Below are 21,599 nucleotides of genomic sequence, written 5' to 3' on the forward strand. Positions count from 1 at the left end.
GATTCACGCTACCACAAAGTCATATAAAACTGTATCTACCCAGATAGTTAAGATTATGGAAGTTCTTATGAGGAATAAAATTGAATAAATCTAACATCGAAAGAAAAAAGGAAAATCCAAGGGTTAGTATATGATTTTGGTACTACCATTTATCAGCTTGAGCTTTTAAGTGGATATGAGCCCAAATTCGTATTTTTCTAGTGGAAATTCAATATGGTATTAAAGTTCGGGTTATGTGCATGCGCACCAACACCACGCCAAGTCCAGTATATCCGAGAGTAGCCAAAAGAGCGCCTCTTGTTAGCCCCTCACCCCCCGAGCACGAAAGAAGAGCCTGGCTCGAGATCAATTGTTGAGGGTAGGTGATTAAGGGCACGTGACAACGTGTGGGAAAAACCCGTATGAGCTCAATGGAAATTCAATAGGCTCTATATCGTGCTCATGTCCCTTTCGAAAAAATTTTCCTCCTCGCAAAACAAAATCGGTGATTTAGAGTAGACATTCCAAAACTATTCATTGACTTCTGTCCTTTAATTATCAATTTGTTGGCCGCCTGCACGTTATCATTTAATGGATTGAAAGTGGACCTGAAAGATTTCTTACGAGGATTTATTGGTTAAGGAAACTTTCTCAAGCAAGAACTTGTAAAAAATTTCGCTTTGAGAGCAAAATTGTATGTGATCAGAACTCAAAAGATAAGAACTGCACTTCAAGGGAAAGATTTCTCATTGAGTGAAAGATTTCAAGTCCAAATCCATCCCGTGGATGAGAAAAAAACAGAATTGCGAAGACTCAACCATCTTCTTTATCAAGCACACCGAGATGCTTAACGGCCCAAACCTATGCGCTGCAGTTCATCTGTTAAACCAGCAACCCTGACTTGGGGGAGGGCAAGTTTACGAAGACGGACTTGAGCTTATACATCAATTTCTTCAAATTGAGAAATCTCTGAAGAAGTTCCGTTAAGCCATAGATATAATATTTTAGCATACCCTCCATGTAATCGACAGCGGCCTGTATGCCTTCAAGAGCCTTCACAATGTGAACCTCTCTGACCGGAGATAAAGAGTCCTCGATCTCATTTATGTGAACCCTCATCTTGACGGAGCTTCTCAGTAGACGTTCCATAAGCATGATCAACGTGGGGGGTGTAGGCATCGTTCCAAGCCATCGGTCAGTTCTTTGATCAATTGAGCTGTATCAGCAGCAACATCAGTTGCCCGTTCTGTGACAGTTCTCTCTTCTTCCGGGGAATACTCCTCACCAGAAGCTTCTTCTTTCCCATCAGAATTGCTTCTCGAAGTTTCTTCAATAGCTCTCTTCTTCATCTCACGGACAATAGTCTCTATGTCGTTTGTAACATTTAGAAGAGCTTTCCCGGTCGCCTAAGAATTCGTCTTCGGACTGTTGACGAGAGATATAACCGCATTGAACACTCTAATAGCCAATTCAGGGATTCTCTTTTGATCATTTGGAGACCCTTATTCAAAAAATTACATGAGCCCAAACTCATTTTTTCACCAAACATAAAAAACGTCATGTGCTGCAATGCCAGGATATGTGCACTATCACTCACCATAAGGTTCATAACGGGTGATGCATTAGAGTAAATCTATGGTGCAATCCCTGAGTTCGTTCATCGATTGGCAGAGAATTCGAGAAAGGATGCGTCCTGCATTGGACATGGCTCGGTGAACTTACCCAACGAACATGCGGAGAAGATAGAAAGTCGTTTGCACATGATCGAATGGGATGCCATGGCCACGACATAGTAGTCCAAAACAATACAGCATTACAACTGAACATAAGAGCTGATGTCAGTTCGTGATATAAGAAGTCCCAAAGTTTGTAACTATTGAAAAAGAAATACAAGAACAGCATGAAATCAGATGTTATTCGACTTTTTCATCGACAGGGAGTCATGTTCTTTATAAAGAAAGAATTAGAGTTTGAAATTCTCCATCCTGTCCGCAAATTCTTGTTTCTTCTGAAAGGCTTAGCAAATGATGAGTTTTCACATGATTGATAGTGATCAAGAAGTTTACTGCGGGGCGCTTGCATGCTGATCTTGAAACCGACTCTGTTTAGAACTTCTCGGTCCAGCACTACTCGAGAATCATCAAATCGGGTGCAAAGGTACATCTACACGTAACTCACCTAGTTAAAACAAAAGAAACAGACGATTGTATACCGAGAATGTATGGAAATGGCTCTGAGAGATAAACCTTGTGCTCATTATCGAGACTTTCCTCTCTCTCTCTCTCTCTCTCTCTCTCTCTCTCTCTCTCTCTCTCTGAATAATCAGAAGAAGCCTATCGTTAGTTTAGTTGGGGGGGGGGGGGGGAATTCTGGGCTTGCTTCCCTGGAGGGAAAGTCTTTATTTATACCGACAGTATGTTTTCAATTGGGCCCCTGAAGTTACCTGTTATCTTTATGCAGCCACAAAAGTTTCAAACTGTTTCAGTTGTGCCTGCCAAGAATAAGTTATGCACTTTAATCCTCTCTACAGTTTCTCGAGTCCTCTTGGCGAAACCTTAAAGAAAGAAATAAGATCTGGCTATTATTTCGAGGGGACATATTTAGATGTAATACTCGAGTATTATTTGCTGAAATCTTTGGCCGCTTCAACTACTTTTTTCTTTCCTGCTATGCATTCTTAGACAACTGGATATCAAGCATAAGATTGATTTCCGACATTTACGACCCTATTATGCGATCCCTGTTAAAAAAAACCACGTTAAGTTCTGATTTTTTATGTTTATCTATTGGATGTTGGTAAAGAATTAAAAATCGACTAGTGGATGCGAATTGTAACAGTTGACATTTGAGTATCCGATAATTATCCTCTCATCCATATGACTATTCAATCATTCAGTTCAAAAAAATTTCCTAAACGAGTCAGGAGTGACATAAAGAAAGCTCTCCACAAGAGAGAGAAGAAGAATAAGTTATCTTGACCGTAAAAATCAGGTGAAGAAGCTTCTATAAGCAACTTGGAAGGAAAAAAGAAGGTGAAGTTTCCAGCAAGGAGTTCTCCCCGGAAGATTAGAGATCGGTCGCTCGGCTGATAATTCCAGCCACACACATCCAGTGATAGTCATGTCCTCTTAAAAGTGGTACCGAACCTAGGTCTACCAAGACTAGGTGCATCAACACGAGCGATCATAAGAAACTAGTGGTGCTTGATCGTGCACAAGTCTGTTTTGACACGTTTGTTCTCCTTCCTCTTCCATATCGCTGATTTAGAAGATAAATTGCAGGGCACTAACTTTTGGTGGGTTAGCATAGTTTGGTCTTCCGGAAGTAGAAATGGCAAAATTCTTTACTAATGCTGTTCCCTTATCATTTACTGTATTGAATTGAAATTTGAACCCGAAAGATTTCTCATGATGATTTATTGGTTAAGGAAACTTCCTCGGGCAAAGAACTCGGAAAGATTTCACGGTGAGAGCACAGATAATATGAGGCTAGAAAGCAAAAGACAACTGTATATTAAGGGAAAAATTTTCTTATTGAGTGAAAGATTTTGAGTCGAACTCAATCCCGTGAATGAGAAGAAACAGAATGGCGAAGACTCGAATCAAATTTTTTTTTCTTTCCCACCAGCTGCATAAATGGCTCAAACTTATGTGTTTTTATTTATCTGCTACATCAGCAACTCCGACTTCGGTGGACAACAAGATTTTCAAGACCGGCTTGAGCTCCCGCATCGATCTCTTCAAAATGACAAATTTCTGAAGAAGTTCTTCTAAGCCACAGCTAAAAGGTCGTAGCTTATGCTCCATGTAATTGACAGTGGTTTTATGCCTTTAAGAGCCTCCAGAATGTGAACCTCTCTGACCAGAAAAAAAGAGTCCTTGATCCCGTCAATGTGAGCCTGTTAGTAGATGCTCAATAACCATGATTAACCTGGGAAAAGGGGCATTGTTCAAAGCCGTGACGACATCAGTCAGTTCCTTGATCACTGGAATTCTGGAACTGGAATAGACAGAACACGAATCAGCAGTTGTTCCGAGCTTCTCTTTTGTCCGGGGGGAATAGCGCTTACCAGAAGCTTCTTCTTTTCCTTCAGAATTGCTTATAGAAGCTTCTTCACTAGATTTGTAAATCGAGGATCCAGCTTTCTTTTGCATCTTGTGCGGGGCTTCCGATGTCATTCGCAACCTGTCCAGGAGCAATCACAGTCGAATTCGCCCTTCGGACCACAGACGAGAGATTCAAACACACTGACCGCTTTAATAGCCAAATCAAGGACTCCGCTCCAATCATTGGAGATGTCAAAACTCATTCTTCCACAGAATAAACATAATCTGCTGTGATACAAGATATGTGCACAATCACTCCCCTGAAGGTTCATAACCGAATGGCACATTTGTGTAAATCCAAGGTATAATTCCTACGTTTGTCCAACTGACGGAGAACTCGAAAAAGGGTGGGTTTTGCATCGAACGGGGCTCAGTGGACTTTCCAGTTCAACGATTGGAGAAGATTGAAAGTTGTTTTCGTACAATCCAGTAGGATGCTGGTTCTTAGTTCTCCACCACCAGAGTGCAGCATTACGACTAAACAAAAGCTAAAGTCAGTTTATGCCATCATATTACGAAAAAATAAAAATATAAAAACATTCAGATGTTATTCAATTTTTACATCCACATGAAGTCTGTTCTTAAAAAGAACAGAAGAACAAGAGTTTGAAATTCTCCCTCTTTTCAGCAAACCTTTTTTTATTTTTATTTTTAAAGAAAGGCCTCAGCAATTTGATGAGTTTTCCCATGGAAAGATGCTGATCAAGAAGAACTCCTGTGAAGAGCTTGCATGCTGATCATGAAACCAACTCTGTTGAGAACTTCTCGGTCCAGCACGACTCTCATATCATCAAATGAGGTATCAGAGAACTCCTACACGTAATTCACCCAGTTAAAAGCAAAGAAACACACGATTATAATTCAATCTTACAAATATACAGTACTGGAAGGACTCCGAGCGATGAATCTGGTTGGCTCTTCTTAATGCTTCCATATGCAGCACGTATGTTCTGTCTTTTTTCTTTTTCTCTCACTATCTACCTTCATCTCTATATCATCTAGGAAGCCGTTAGTTTGGTTGGGGGTCTGATGAGCTTTATTCCTTGGAGGGAAAGTCTTCATACTGACGGGAAGTGTCAATTTGGTCCCCGATCGCATCAGTGAGACAAGGTGCTAACAATTGACATGTTTGATTTATTTGGATGAAATATCACAAGACCTGAGGGGCCACGTCGCAAGACCTCAATTCACGTTCAGAACCTGTTTAAAATGTCAATACCAGAACAGCTTAAGAGGCAAGTTGCCGCATCAGGATCGATATTTTTCCTAATCTATAGTATCATGGCTCAGACTGACATTTGCATGCATTGTTACTCAGTTCATCATATTTGTTTTTTTCCTGCCATTAGCATAGAACCTTGAGTTGTTGTATGTGGAAGTCATCACGAAAAGCTTGCACCTTGTCTCACTGATGCGATCACTGATCTTGTTGCACCGAAGCAGAATGCTTCCATGCGGGTAAGAGACACGCAAGCATGCGCGTAACAATCTTCCATTGAAAAGTCCGGTGATCCCAGGGAATGTCCTAGAAACAACCGCTCTCTGTTCTTCAGCCGAAAGCTTCCCACATGGAACTTCTTGTCTTCCCACAGAGGCTTCTTCTTTTCCCTTAGATTTCCATACATTTCCTGGCTGGCGCAACAGCAGAGGAGGTCAGTTTTGTACCAGAAGGTTGAAGCACCAGAGCAAAAATCATGAAGTTGAGAAGTCTCAGAAGGAAGGATTATGAGTCGGTCTTTGAAGTGTGAATAGACTAGTTTGGTTCTCATTATAGGAATCACAAATTGGAACAGTTTTGACGTCCGATCATTTTCTTAACATCTATATGACAGTCTGATCGTTCATTTTGATAGATTGGCTCTATAACCAGTTTCTAACTCGAAAATTTGAGACTTCGATATTAGCCCACTGAAAGAAAATCCGAACATGATGGCTGGAAAGAAACGTCTTTTTGCAATTGAACATGAGTTTATCCTCATATACCAATCTAAGAAGTTTCATGTCGCCTTTTTAGGGGAAAGGAGAAAGAAAGTGAAAAAAACGGTTCACGGAAACGGTACTAAATCTTTCATCATGTGTGTCCATAGCAAAAAATCTTCAGTTAATTGTAGTATTTCCTTGTTCTAAATGAAAAAAGCTTTTCATTTCCTCTACTAAATCCATATATAGATCACTCTTGTAAAAATAAAATAAAAGCGATATAGCGACTCTGTTTTTGCTTGGAAGAATTTGTGAAGTATTATTTGCTAAAATCTGTGGGTGCTTCAAGTACTTCATTCATTCCCAGCTGTGCATTCTTAGAAAGCAGGATGTCAAGTGTAGGAAACCACCTTAAGTTCTAATTTTGGCGGCGGAGAAAGGACCCCATTTGCCGAACCTGCACCGCCGCGCTGGACAGTCTAGCATTTCCTGATGTCAAACCAAGAAAAACAGGGGACAAGGTGAGAGATTGCTGAGACCCAGCGAACCAAATGTGGAGAAAATGGAGTAAAGTTTCGATCTTTGCGCGAAAGTGAGGGAAAGAAATGTGATGCATGTATGTGTACTGACCGTGTTCTGGGAGAAGAGGTCAAGTGTGGTTGTAGTTGTGGTTCCTCTCCAGGGCCGCCGTCTCAATCGGGGGAAGAGGACTGCAGGCAGTCCTTGACAGCTTCTCGGAATCGCGGGACGGTTCTTTCCTGCTGTCAGGATCTTTCGGCTTGTTGGCCTCGTCGCCGGCTTTGTTGTTCACTTGGTTGAGCTTCCCCGAGAGGAACCTGTCGTCCCACACAAGGCCTGAGGAGTGAGGAGCCCTGCCTCCTGAAAGACACCGCAGATCTCTGCAACCCCGCCATTGCTGCAGTACTGAATCTTCACTCTCTCTGGATCTTTCCTTTTAGGTAAGGTGCGGAATTGCAGGCAGACACTTTTTTCTTTTCTGATGATGAGATGAAGCTTCAGACTTTCTTTATAAATGCGTAAATTTATATATTTGGAAAACTACAAATATAAAATTAAAAGTGCATAAAGTTTCTTTGATAGATTTTTGTCAATCTAGAAATCGATAAGTTTCTTTGATAAATTATTATATTAGTGTGAAGTAACTGATATATCGTCGTATGATTATCATAATTTACTGCGCGTAATTGTTATATCAAGTAAGATATCCATATGTGCTGTAATGCTATGAATATTGACCTCATCAATCGGCATTGTTCTCAACTTCTAATTCATCGAAACTTCCCACAGATCCGCAGCCCTCGATCTGTATAGATGCCAAGAACAATTTGTTGAGGCCTCTGATTTCTCTTAGCTTCGAGCACTCCATTATAAAGATCCCCTTTAGCCTTTTCGATTCCGACAGATTCCCAATCATTTCCAGGGAATCGCAGTACCGGATATCTAATTCCGCCAGGTATCCCAGTTCAAATAGCTTAGACGTAACTTCTTGAGATTTTCCAAGCGTGAGAAATATCCAGCGACGTCAAATTTCCCATCTGGCAGGAAAACCTGACCATCTCCTCCGAGCAACTCCACACGCATGCTTGTCAATCTTAGTCCCTGCAACTTTTACGAACCAATCTTCGAAATCAATGCTCTGCAGCTTCTTCAAGTTGGAGAAATCTGGGAGCTGCGGGAGGCATTGCAAGCTCAAACCTCCCAACTCCAAATATTCTAGCCTTGCTAACTTCCCGATAGAACTAGGCAACTTTCTTATGTTGCATTCATCCAGCAACAAGTGCCTTAATTCAGACATCTCTCCCACAGAATCTGGTAGAATCCTCAGTTTGGATGAACTCAGATCCAATGTTTCCAACGATTTCAAATCCCCAAGAGAGTCAGGAAGCTCCTCTATCTTCGTTGAATCTAACCCCAACACCTCTAGTTTACTTAGTCGTCCAACAGAGTCAGGCAACGCACTTAAATTTGTCTTGTCCAGATATAACTGAACCAATGATTCCAAATCCCCAAGAGAGTCAGGAAGCTCCTCTATCTTCGTTGAACTTAACCGCAACCGCCGGAGTTTACTTAGTCGTCCAACAGAGTCAGGCAACGCACTTAAATTTGTGTTGGACAGCTGTAACTCAATCAATGATTCCAAATCCCCAAGAGAGTCAGGAAGCTCTTCTATCTTCGTTGAACTTAACCGCAACCACAGGAGTTTACTTAGTCGTCCAACAGAGTCAGGCAATGCACTTAAATTTGTGTCGTCCAGATCTAATTCAACCAATGATTCCAAATCCTCCGATTATGTCTGGAAGTGTCTTCATGCCACTACAATAGCGCATAGAGAGGTGCGTGAGATTCACCAATCCTCCAATAGAGTAGGGAATTCTCGTAATTTCCACCCGATGTAATTTCATGACAGATAGAGAGTGTAAATTACCAATTGATTCTGGTAAGTGGAAAGTAGCTCCATGATTCCCTTCCACCAAAATCTCTTCCAAATCTTCAAGCGAACCTATCTCTTCGGGCAACCCTCCGAGAGAAGGACAGCCCTGAAGATCAAGATGCTTCAGTCTTGTCAGCTTCTTGATGGAGCCGTGTATTTCAGCTAAATTACGGCATCCTCTGAGAATCAATTTCTCTAAAGCGTCATTGTTGGACAAGTCAGGTGTACTTGTCAAGTTACAGCACCCAGTGAGGTCTAAGGCCTTCAAATTCTTTGCTATCTGTTTCATAACGATAAACATCGCAATAAATGTAAGGATCGTATTAAGAAGAATCACTTTAAAATACAAGTTTTCTCAGGTACTTGGATATGTTACCTCAATCATGTTCCAACCAGCCCAGTTTTCAGTGATAAAACTGTCGGAAAGGTCAAGAACCACTAAATTCTCCAATGTTAGATTGGTCGCAACGAAATCGGAAGGACATCGTTGCCACGTGAACCACTTTAACTTTGGAAGGAGATTCTCAAAGTCACCTGTCAGCTTTGCACCCACCAATTTCAGTAATCTTAGATTTTGATAACCTGAAAACTGCTCATGTTTGAGAATGCCGTCCCCATATAATTTCTCCAGAAAGAGCCCTTGAACTTTTTCTTTTTCCTGAAAAAAGAAATAATTAGCAACCGTAGACCTTTGCTAGAAAATATCGTAAATCAATAAAAAGATCAAATGATTTGAGTATTAAAACACTCATTACATATGTTATCTGCTTTATCTTCAATAGCTCCTTTGCTTCTTTGCTTGACCATATCCTGCTACCCTTGGCAGGATCATCAAAGCATCCCTCGCGAACAAGTTCCCTTCCAAGATCTTTGATCAGGTCATGCATTTGAAATTTATTGCCCCTAATTTTCACCAAAGACATGGAAACAAGGACCGCAATTCCAACATAAGGGAAAAAGTTACAAGCTTTCCACATTAGAATTGCATTCGATCCCTCCTTGTTGATGAAAAAGCAGGCTATGTCAAGAAATATCTGTTTGTGGTTATACTCCAATGCATCAAAACTTATCTTCAGCTTTTTTAAAACATCTTGAGGGGGCACATTCTTTAGCTCGTCAATTGTTGCTTTCCATCTCTCCTTCTCACAGTTACGAAGAAGGGAACCTATGACTTCGATGGCCAAAGGAAGTCTTCCAGTAAGAGGGATAACTTCCTTTGAAAGAATTCAGAAGTCACTTGGAGCAGAGTCTTCTTCAAAGGCATGTCTACTGAAGAGTTGGAGAGCTTGGTCAGGATCCATCTCCCCCATAGCATGAGTACAAGCTTCTCTGGTGAAAATACTTTTGTCCCTAGTCGTTATGATTATCCTGCTTCCAGAGCCAAACCAACCCAACATCCCGACTATCATCTCTATTTGTTTTCTGTGATTAACATCATCAAGGACAATGAGAGCCCTCCTCCTACGAAATTTTTCTCCGAGAATTATGATTGTGTCGATCTTTTGAAAGTTTTTCAACTTTGGATCGAGATCTTCCACCAACTGCTTTTGCAAGTATTCAAGACCATAAAGCCTTAAGGATTCTTGGATGTTCTCAAGGAAGCTGCAACAGTCGAATCTAGCTGAGAGTTGGTTGAAGATGACCTTGGCAAGAGTCGTCTTACCGATGCCGCCCATTCCATGGATGCCAATGATTCATACATCACTTGAGTCGATGTCCAACAGTTCCATTACAGCCTCTTCATGATCATCTCTTTTAACTAGGCTGCCAGCCAAATATTTTGTTTTCACCTTCAACTTGCGCAGAAGTGTGTTGACAAACAACATGCTGAATTCCGCAAATCTGCAGGTGATGCGTGGTGATACTTAGAGAAAGAAAGCATCATATATATAGATTAGCTATTCGCTCGTGCTTTGCACGGGTTGGTTTAATTATGTTTGTTTATAGAAACAAATATTGGAAATGAATTTATATTTTTGTTCTTTTATATGAATAAATGCATCCAACAATGATATTCTTGTATTTGACCTTCCGAATTAGTTTCTAGCCATAAAAATTCAGAACTAAATTATATCAATATCACACACGTACCACAAATTAGAGCTATTAATCAAGATAGTTTGTTCTCGCAATAATATAAATGTGCATTTATCTTATAAAACAAAATTAATTTATAAGAGAAGATAATTACATTTTTTTAAAAAAATAAGCACATAATCTATCTATTATTACATATATAAAAGTTTGAAGCTCAATTACGTGTTTCTCCACTTCTCAAAATTCTCATTTTATCATTCTGTGTATGTACACTTCTCTGAATTCCTCTTTTGTCCATTCAGTGTATATGGACATCTTCCTTAACTCCATTCACCCATTCAATATATTAAAACACTTTCTATTGGTAATTTTTATTTTTGATATGACAAGGCTTTTCGTATTAGTACCTATTCAAAAAAATTGTTTTATATAAATTCAACAATAGATATTTATTTATACCCATAATAAAAATGTGTAGACATTTTCACACACGGCTTCCAATACATCCTTTCATTCTTTCACTTCCAGATTCTTTGTTCCCGCCATCTCCAAACGATTTTATATAAGTTCCCATCAAATTCATCCAACCAAAAAAAAAAAAAAAAGTTCCCATCAACAGTCATCAAGTCCGAGCACTCTCTCCCCTTTGCCTCATTCCAAATGGGAAACTGCCACCGAATCCAGACCTTCCTTTCCCCCTTCCTCGTTCCAAGTCTCCTCCCTTCTGTGGATTCCCCCATACGAGCGCCTATTTCACATCCTCTCTCATGAAGTGCTCTTCTCAAAGCCACGAACTTGCCTGAACTTGCTAATTATTAAATATTTTTAAAGTGGACTCCTGTTAACAAGCCGTGGAACGAATGGATGACTCTTGTTAATGGGAGTCTACTTTAAATATATATAATAGATTATTTAATAAGAGCAATTATTTTATGTAATTAAGGAGCAATTAAGGAGAAACACGTGGATGACAGAAATATGGACACATACGGGACACATGGCGCAGTCTAATGTACCTAAAATAATAGGTGTCGTGAACATGATTAAATCCTCCAAGTATTATATATTATATATAGATTATGCTTCCATGTCCTTTCCTCCCCTCGCCCTCCCCTTCCCTCCCCTCTCCTATCCTTTCCCTCCCCTAAAACTTTTAACATTTGTTTCAATGTAATGGAATTGGTCTTAAGTGAAATAAGTATGTAATATGAATTAATAAGTAATAGAATTATAATTACGTAGGAACTTATTTATTTGACTAGATGTAATAGAGAATGTGTGAATTACCAATTTTTAAGTTGGTTTGATAAAATCGATAGGATCAAAGTAAGAAATTATCCCTCCTATGTAAAGATGGAAATGGCCCCATAAAACAAATATTAAAATTTATTTATTAAATTCACCCAAAAAATATTAAAAATAAAATTTAAAGTAATATTTATTAAAAACATAAAAGTTTAAACTAAAAAAATATTAACTTAAAAACAAAAGGAAAACGATGACACTGATGAACGAGTTGCCTTCTTCCCTGATTCGCCGGAGCTTTGCTAGGGGCTCCCAGCCAAGCCCAGGGCTGGTCGAACCAAGCTCGGGAGCTCAGGATGGCTTCTCTAGCCTCGAGGCCTAATTCGACGAACCCAGGGTTCGCGAGCCCCTTGGCTGGGTTGTCGCCTCTAGTGCGAACCCACTGTGAGCCTCTCGAGCCCGATCTGGCTCAGCGAGGCCAAATCTAGCCTTAAATCTAGCCTCAACCAGGCTAGATCTGGTTTGCCGGCACGAGGGCAACCGGGAGAGTGTCTCCTTACATAGCCTCAAAGAAGCACAAACTGAGACTATTCAAAGATAATGAAGAAGTGACTTACCCTGTAGGCTTCACTTCTTGCCCTTTGATTCCGGCGACCACTTTGAGAGCCTCCTCCCACTTCTTCACTTGCTCTTTTCCATGCTTCTTCTCGTGCTTCCGTAGTTCCTTCTTGAATAATTCCGTGCGTAGCTTAACATCGTCTGGTGTGGCTGTGTAGAAAATCGGCATGATCTTCTTCTTGAACTCGACCATTCTTTCAACTTCTCGGAGACACCACGCACTGGCAGCAAAGTTACTGGAGAAGATTGGTACGCATATCTTGGAGTTCTCGATGGCCGGTAGAATCTTGCATCAGTTTTGCTCAATGGGCAGAAAAAATTCAGCAATGGATCGTAAAACAAACAGATGAATGGGAAGGAGACTGATGAGTCAATGTGTGGGCCCCAGTGCTTCCTGATGGCTTTCTTTTTTTAAAAAAAATTTTTCATTCGTTTCCTTTTTTCATGTCTTTATACATGATGAGACGCGTAAGATCAACGCATTCATAATCGATTATTTATTAATTATATTTTATTTAATAAATTGATTGTGTACAAGACATTTAGGGAAATAGATATTTACATTAATTACATGAATTTAATCAAATTTTAAAAATCAAATTTTTAAAAAGTACTGAATACGAAAGAAAAGAAATGAGATTTAAATGCTTTGGTTGTTGGTCTATTAATCCATGCAATTCTTTTATTGTTTATTTGGTCATCTGACGAGTGCAATTGCCTATGAATTTCCATTATGTTCCCTTTGGCCGGTTCTATGGAGACGCGCTTTGACCAAATTGTTCTCTGGAATATATCATCTTGGCTGAAGCTAGAATGTTGGACGCGCTTCCCCTGCAGGTGGCACGGGTAAAACATTAATGAGGGTCGATATGATGAGCCAACGCTGCTTCTTTTTTTTTTTTTGCCAAGTAAATAGATTCCAACACTGCAATTTTTTTCGCAATAGATATGTGACCAAATTTGTAAAGATCGACTCTCATTCTGTTTATACTTCTTACCACATTTCCATGTCATGTATATTGTTGGGGGGCAATATTCCAGCTTTGAAATGGTGGCAAATTATGAATGAGTTTTTATGCTCGATATTTCATGATTTTATTTGTTTCTTAAATCTATCACATGTTTTAAAATTCGTCAAAAAAGACTTATTATTTACATTTTATTTCAAATTTATAACGCCGTCAATTTATGCGTCAATAAAACGTACGTGTGCCACAAACCTATATCATGATTTTAATTTTTTTTTCTCGAATATATCACATTGTTTTAATTTTTTTCTCAAATCCATCCTTGGCGAAGGGCTACAGTGACAAAGATGGGGCCCACTTACGTTCCATGTCAACAATACTGTTAGATGTTGACGGAAAAATTAATCTAAGATAGATTTAAAACCAAATGTAAACCATGAGTTTTCTAGGTAATTTTTAAACAATGTAATAGATTGGAGAAATGGGTGAAACCATGAAATATATGGAGTAAAAACCCCAATAGTAAATAAGAGTCTTGTTTCCTTAAAAAATAAAAACAATTGTTCTTTTTTGGGTTATGAATCATGGTGTTCGAAAACCCAATTAAGTCCCAACTAATCCATTTTTTTATTTGTTATCATATAAATTTACAAAATTTCACTTCAATATTCACACCTACCAAAACATCAATTCCTCCGTACAAATGATAATGGTACTAACTTGCCAAATGAAATTTGAGTTGGCATTTTTTTTATTTCCATAAAATCAAAGTTTTTCCCAAATCTAACTTTTTAAAAAAAATTTCATAACATCACAAACTTTTTGTTCTTTTAATTATTTTAAAATTATTGATCCTTATTTATGTTGTGATTTTTTTAATTTATAGCACTAAATATATGAAAAATCCAATTTAAATTGCTTTTAATTTCACGTAAGACTAATTAATAAATACATTTAGAAGCAAGTTTAACTATAAATTATTATTATTATTATTATTATTATGAAATTATAAAAAGAATATTATCACTCACATAGGGTTAATTATAATAGTGGTATAAAACTTTATTTCGTAATTTGTTGTAATAAACTATACTCTGTTAACTCTCTGTTGACACTTTTTAGTATTTTCTGACGTAGCAGCTGACTCATCAAATACTATATGACGTACCATTTATTAGAAGCAGGTTCAACGATAGACTATATTCAGGTTAGATGTATTGTTTATTAGCTTTTCATTTCCTCTTTTAAATCCATATATAGATCACGGAAAAAATATAATTTTTTTTGTCCTGTTAATTTAGTCTTCGATAAATTTTGATCATCTAAGTTTCAAAGTGTCGAATTAATCCTATAAGTTTGCTTTGTAAGGCAATTTTGGTCCATTTGGTGACTTCTATGACAAAAAATGCCTCTCTTTTTCAAAACTTATAGGACCACATTTTAATTGAAAGCCAATGTATAACTATAAAAATATCTTTTTCAAAACTTATAAGATGAAAATTATCTTACGGAGCAAATATATAGGATTAATTCGATAGTTTTAGATCTTATACGATCAAAATTGACTTAATGTCAAATTTATAGGACAAAAAATCACTCTTGTTAAAAAAATATAATAATAAAAATAAAATAAAATATCACTCTTCCGGAATTAAATCTGCACCTCTTCAATTTCTTTCTTTTTCTTTTTTTTTTCCAATGGCAATTTCATGCTATTCCACGAGCCTGTGGACTCACAGAGGTGTTGTTTACTCTTGGTTTGGTTTGGTGTTTGTATGGGCAGTATGACAGCCACTCTACACTTCACTTTTGCTGCCTCATCTCCATCCATCTAACCCCTTCCCTTCTGCCTCTTCCATAATACACAGACCCATATCAGAATTCAAAAGAAAGCCATCACACTCCGACCCGGTTCCAAGGCGGCCGTGCAGTGTCTGTACCCTGCCCCGAGCCCGACCGGGAACAATGCCGGTGGCCTCCGTCGGACAAGACTAGCATCTCCTTCGGCCCTCAAGTCTTCCTCCTCCTCCTCCTCCTCCTCCTCCTCTTCACTTCACTAGCTCTTGCTCCGGGTGGCACGTACCAATACCACCACCGCCACCACAAGCCTGAGGTTCTCCATGCGTGTCGGCTCCAAGGAAGCCTACATTGCCGGGATTGCGGGTAAGCCATGTGACGAATGCGATCACACTGTATTGCTCCCAACGACGTTAATATTGTTTATCCTGATTGGTTTTTATTATTTCTGCGTATATACTATATAGGTACATCTACAACGAGCGAACTCCGTTCGAGAAGCTGCCCGATAATTACTTCTGTCCAGGTAACCATCACTGATTGTTCCCCTCGTTAAAAATGCTAGAATTCAATTCAGCGTGTTGAGTTGAATTCAATTCCTTTGTTCAAAGTACGGAATAATGTTGGAAATGAATTTAGAACAAAGTAGTGAATTTGAAATGAGCCGAAAATAAGCTAAAACCGAATTGAGCTCTGTTTTCGTAAGAGGATGCCTTGTTGCGATATGAGGTTGATGATATATTGGCTAGCAAGCAGAGCATTTTCCTGGTTGTTGAGACTAAAATAATATGAGAGCCTATTGTTGGGTATCCCTCCAATTTGGAGGAAGTTGGGCTCAAATTATATTGGGCTTTTATCGGGCTTTAATAGGCCCAAGAACCCATTTTTGTTAGGGTTTATTCTTCAGCAAATCAGCTGAGGTATAAAAGCAGCAGCAGACTGCAGTAGCAGCAGAGGGTAGACAGCAGCGGCAGAGGAGCTGCAAGCAGCAAAACAGCACAAAGAACAAAGGAAGAGCAGAGCCGAATTCTGCTCAACAGGGGCAGCGCGCAGCTGGAGATCAAATCTCGATCGGGACATCAAACGAACTCCGATTGGGACGAAATTTTGACAGCAGCTTCACAACACGTGGGGCTAACTTCTGAACGGTCAGAATTTCTATTCGAGCTCTGTAGGTGCTGTTTCAGCTGATTTTGTGAACCACCCGGTGTGGGTGACGAATTTAGTATTTGGGTGATCCAAGAGAGTGTTTCTCTTGAGTTTGGTGATCCAAGGGTTTACCCTTGATGAAAGACATTGTATAACCTTCATAGTGGATCGTTGATTCGGAGTTGGTCCCGTGGTTTTTCCCCATATTGGGGTTTTCCACGTAAAATTCTTGGTGTTGTTTTACTTTACTGCTTGTTGGTTGATTTGATTAGTTCCTATCTCGATTACACTAGTAGGGGAGGAAGATTAATCGCTGCGTTATTATTTGGTTGAGTACATCCCTAACCCCAACAAGTGGTATCAGAGCCTCGGGTTAGAGAAGTTTGAGTTTTTCGGTGTTTTCGAGATGGAGGAATCTACAGGATCTATGTTCAAGTTGAATGCAACCAACTACTCTATATGGAAGTCTCGGATGGAGGATCTTCTATTTTGCAGGGATTTGTACGATCCTATTGAAGGGGATTCCGCGAAACCCAAAGATAAGGATGACAAGGCTTGGGAACGCACAAATCGGAAGACTATTGGTTTGATTCGGCAGTGGATAGACAATAGTATTTATCATCATGTTGCTCAGGAGACAAATGCGAAAGCTTTGTGGGATAAATTGACAAATCTCTATGCGAGGAAGACACCACAAAATAAGGCATTCCTCGTGAAGAAGCTGGTTCATCTTCGTTTCCAGGATGGAGGTGATATGGCTGCGCACATGAGTAATTTCCAGGATATTATTAACCAGTTGACGAACCTGGAGATAATATTACCCGATGAGTTGCAGGCCTGTCTACTTTTAGGGACTCTACCGGATAATTGGGACACACTTGTGGTTGCATTAAGCAATTCTGCGCCAAACGGGAAGCTATCGTTGGCTACGGTGACAGACAGTTTATTTAATGAGGAGACTAGAAGGAAAGGCACGGGAATTTCCATTCAGTCTGAAGCTTTGGTTACTGAACAACGGGGGAGAAGTCAAAGCAGAAATTTATCTTCCAAGCATAGTAACTCACGTGGCAAATCGAGGGGCAGATCAAAGTCGAAGACGAGGAAAGTGGTCACTTGCTATCACTGTGGAAAAGAGGGACACTACAAAAGGGAGTGTAGAGCTTTGAAGAAAAATCAGAATGGCAACGGTGAGAGCAAGAAGGAAGAAGGCACTACAGCAGTGGCATGTGATGGAGAGACCTACATCATTTGTGATGAAACTTATGTGAATTTCACATGTCAGGACTCTACCTGGGTTGCAGATACAGGTGCCTCGTTTCATGTCACTCCTCATCGGGATTTCTTTTCATCTTACACTACCGAGGACTATGGTTATGTGAGAATGGGGAATGGACAATCATGCAAGATTGTCGGTATTGGTGATGTCTGTCTAGAGACCGAGCTTGGCTGCAAGTTGTTTTTGAAGAAGGTGAGGCATGTTCCAGAAATTCGCCTTAACCTAATCTCGACGGGTCAACTTGATGATGAAGGCTACAGTAATGAATTCAGCAATGGGAGATGGAAGCTCTCCAAGGGTTCGTTGATTGTGGCACGGGGTCAGAAGACCGACACTCTCTACAGGCTGCGTGCCAGACACAATTCCGGTCAAATTAATGTTGTTGAGGATTATCCTATCGAGCTATGGCATAGGAGACTTGGGCATATCAGTGAGAAAGGTATTCAAATTCTTGCTAGAAAGCAGTCTTTGCCCATTAAAGGTATGCACATGAGCACCTGTGATCACTGTTTAGCTGGTAAGCAGAGGAGAGTTTCTTTTGTTAGAAGTCGTCCCTCTAGATGCCATCATATACTTGATCTTGTGCATACAGATGTTTGTTTTATGTCGGATAGATCTCTTGGTGGTGCTCTCTATTTTGTGACATTTATAGATGATCACACCAGGAAAGTTTGGGCTTACCCTATGAGAACTAAAGATCAGGTGACTGAGATTTTCAAGAACTTCCATGTAGCAGTGGAAAGAGAAACAGGCATGAAGCTGAAATGTGTCAGAGCTGATAATGGTGGTGAGTATAGAGGTCCTTTCGAGAACTATTGCAGGACTCACGGTATCAAACTTGAGAAGACGGTACCGAAGACACCACAACAGAACGGGCTTGCAGAGAGGATGAACCGCACAATTGTTGAGAGAGTTCGTTGTATGCTTTCTCAAGCGAAACTGTCTAAGCCTTTCTGGGGCGAGGCAATGAGGTCAGCGGTTAATCTTATTAATCTTACACCGTCAGTTGCACTTGATGGAGATGTACCCCAGCAGGTGTGAACCGGCAAGAAAGTATCATACAAGCATCTCAGAGTATTCGGGTGCAGGGCATCTGTTCACATTCCTCGAGATGAAAGATCAAAACTTGATGCCAAGGCAAAACAATGCATCTTCTTGGGTTATGCACATGAAGAGTTCGGGTACAGGCTTTGGGACCCTGATAGCAAGAAGATCATCAGGAGCAGGGATGTTGTCTTCTTTGAGGACCAAACAATCGAGGATTTGCAAAAGTTAGAGAAGGCCAGTGTAGGCAATCCTCACGAGATCTCTATTCCTGTACCGGTTGATGTAGAGCATCCAATGGAAGAGGTACCTGGTGAGTATGAAGAAACCACGACTGGGGGTGAGATTCCTCAGGTAGATGATGATGTGACTACGGATGATACAGGCTCGCAGTTACAGTTAGAGCCTGCAGATCTACCTAGACAATCTGATAGAATAAGACGATCATCTACAAGATATCCGCCTCATGAATATGTGCTACTGACTGACGGGGGAGAACCTGAGTGCTATGATGAAGCTGTGGCACATGAGTACAAGGAGCACTGGTTGAAGGCGATGAATGAGGAGATGAACTCCTTGTCTGAAAATCACACGTATGACCTAGTGAAGCTACCGCAAGGTAAGAGAGCATTGAAGAACAAATGGGTCTACAGGTTGAAGACAGAGAACTCGCGACCTCGATACAAAGCTCGACTGGTAGTGAAAGGTTTCAACCAGAAGAAAGGAGTTGACTTCGAGGAGATCTTCTTGCCCGTTGTCAAGATGTCATCGATCCGAGTTGTTCTCGCACTGGCAGCTAGTCTAAATTTAGAGATCGAGCAGCTCGATGTAAAAACAGCTTTCCTACATGGTGACTTGGAGGAAGAAATATATATGGAGCAGCCTGAAGGATTCCGAGTTAAAGGTAAGGAGCATTTGGTGTGCAGGCTGAGGAAGAGCTTGTATGGGCTTAAGCAAGCACCTCGGCAGTGGTATAAAAAGTTTGACTCTTTCATGTTGAGCCATGGCTACACACGGACAACTTCAGATCATTGTGTGTTCGTGAAACAATTCTCGAATGGTGATTTTATCATTTTACTGTTATATGTGGATGATATGCTACTTGTTGGTCATGATATGAGCAAGATTACAGAGTTGAAGAAGGAGCTCAACAAGTCCTTTGCCATGAAGGATTTGGGACCGGCAAAGCAGATCCTTGGGATGCATATTTCTCGTGACAGATCAAGTGGAAAACTTTGGCTTTCTCAAGAGAAGTACATCGAGAAGATTTTGGATCGGTTCAACATGGGTAATGCTAAACCAGTTTCATCACCACTTGCTTCTCATTTCAAACTTAGCTCGAAGCAATGTCCTACAAGTGAGAAGGAGAAAGAAGAGATGAAGAAAGTTCCTTACTCATCAGCTGTAGGAAGTTTGATGTATGCCATGGTCTGTACAAGACCAGATATCGCTCATTCTGTTGGTGTGGTTAGTCGTTTTCTCTCCAATCCGGGGAAAGAGCATTGGAATGCAGTTAAGTGGATTCTGAGGTATCTCAGAGGAACATCCAAGGTGTGTTTACACTTTGGCACTGGTAAGCCGGAGTTAGTGGGCTACACGGATGCAGATATGGCAGGAGATATCGATTCCCGGAAATCCACTTCGGGATACTTGATGACTTTTGCAGGGGGAGCTATCTCATGGCAATCAAGGCTTCAAAAGTGCATCGCTTTGTCTACAACGGAAGCCGAATACATTGCGGTGACCGAAGGTTGCAAGGAGATGTTGTGGTTGCAAAAGTTTTTGCAGGAGTTGAGCTTGAAGCAAGAAAGGTATGTTCTACACTGTGATAGTCAAAGCGCCATTCATCTTTGCAAGAATCCCACTTTCCATTCGAGGTCGAAGCATATCGATATCAAGTTTCATTGGATTAGAGATGTGTTGGAGTCCAAGCTGGTGAAGCTAGACAAAGTGCACACTGATGAGAATGGAGCTGATATGATGACAAAACCTCTCGCTAGGGAGAAACTTCATGTTTGCCGAAGTATAGCCGGTATGCTTGAAGCCTCCAAATAGTCGGGAGGGGGAGTTTGTTGGGTATCCCTCCAATTTGGAGGAAGTTGGGCTCAAATTGTATTGGGCTTTTATCGGGGTTTAATAGGCCCAAGAACCCATTTTTGTTAGGGTTTATTCTTCAGCAAATCAGCTGAGGTATAAAAGCAGCAGCAGACTGCAGTAGCAGCAGAGGGTAGACAGCAGCGGCAGAGGAGCTGCAAGCAGCAAAACAGCACAAAGAACAAAGGAAGAGCAGAGCCGAATTCTGCTCAACAGGGGCAGCGCGCAGCTGGAGATCAAATCTCGATCGGGACATCAAACGAACTCCGATTGGGACGAAATTTTGACAGCAGCTTCACAACACGTGGGGCTAACTTCTGAACGGTCAGAATTTCTATTCGAGCTCTGTAGGTGCTGTTTCAGCTGATTTTGTGAACCACCCGGTGTGGGTGACGAATTTAGTATTTGGGTGATCCAAGAGAGTGTTTCTCTTGAGTTTGGTGATCCAAGGGTTTACCCTTGATGAAAGACATTGTATAACCTTCATAGTGGATCGTTGATTCGGAGTTGGTCCCGTGGTTTTTCCCCATATTGGGGTTTTCCACGTAAAATTCTTGGTGTTGTTTTACTTTACTGCTTGTTGGTTGATTTGATTAGTTCCTATCTCGATTACACTAGTAGGGGAGGAAGATTAATCGCTACGTTATTATTTGGTTGAGTACATCCCTAACCCCAACACCTATGACTAAAATCACATGTGATGTGGACATTTGATATGTTCTGCAGTGTGTGGTGCCCCGAAGCGAAGGTTCAAGCCGTATCTGCCAGCCGTGACCAACAACGCGAACGATACCGACATGCGCAAGGCAAGTAAGGGGTTAGATCAAGAGGGACGAAGCTATCGGATAATCCAATGCTTACTCTGCTCACTCTTATGTGCCACAATGTTGGCAAAGTATTGAGTTCAATGGGTA

The 21,599-nt window shown here is 40.5% G+C and overlaps 2 protein-coding genes and 1 long non-coding RNA gene across 8 annotated transcripts in view; 1 reads left to right on the plus strand and 2 right to left on the minus strand.

Annotated features, from left to right (window-relative positions):
- Window positions 1-4,574: 4,574 nt before the first annotated feature.
- LOC116195446 (TMV resistance protein N-like) overlaps window positions 4,575-21,599 on the minus strand; it is a 38,027-nt gene continuing 21,002 nt past the window's right edge. The window contains exons 4-8 of one of the 6 annotated variants that reach the window (XR_004154657.1): window positions 8,452-8,737; window positions 7,263-8,339; window positions 6,636-7,002; window positions 6,416-6,494; window positions 5,197-5,717 (exon numbers count right to left, since the gene is read on the minus strand). The gene's annotated coding sequence lies outside the window, so the exon portion shown is untranslated. Of the gene's footprint in view, window positions 4,899-5,196; window positions 5,718-6,415; window positions 6,495-6,635; window positions 7,003-7,262; window positions 8,738-21,599 lie in introns of those variants that run through there. The other 5 variants (XR_004154656.1, XR_004154654.1, XR_004154655.1 and 2 more) reach the window with 5 other exon arrangements.
- Window positions 9,213-12,836, minus strand: LOC116195452 (toll/interleukin-1 receptor-like protein). The gene is made up of 2 exons (XM_031524659.1): window positions 12,357-12,836; window positions 9,213-10,299 (listed from the first exon to the last, which is right to left on the minus strand). Exons 1-2 carry the CDS (start codon window positions 12,548-12,550, stop codon window positions 10,152-10,154), a joined length of 342 nt encoding a protein of 113 aa, XP_031380519.1. The 5' UTR covers window positions 12,551-12,836; the 3' UTR covers window positions 9,213-10,151.
- LOC116195454 lies at window positions 15,453-21,482 on the plus strand. Its single transcript, XR_004154660.1, has 3 exons — window positions 15,453-15,488; window positions 15,590-15,648; window positions 21,412-21,482. It is a non-coding gene; the product is annotated as an uncharacterized LOC116195454 (long non-coding RNA).

The sequence above is a fragment of the Punica granatum genome, chromosome 2 (genome assembly GCF_007655135.1).
Source record: "Punica granatum isolate Tunisia-2019 chromosome 2, ASM765513v2, whole genome shotgun sequence".
NCBI classification, from domain to species: Eukaryota; Viridiplantae; Streptophyta; class Magnoliopsida; order Myrtales; family Lythraceae; genus Punica; species Punica granatum.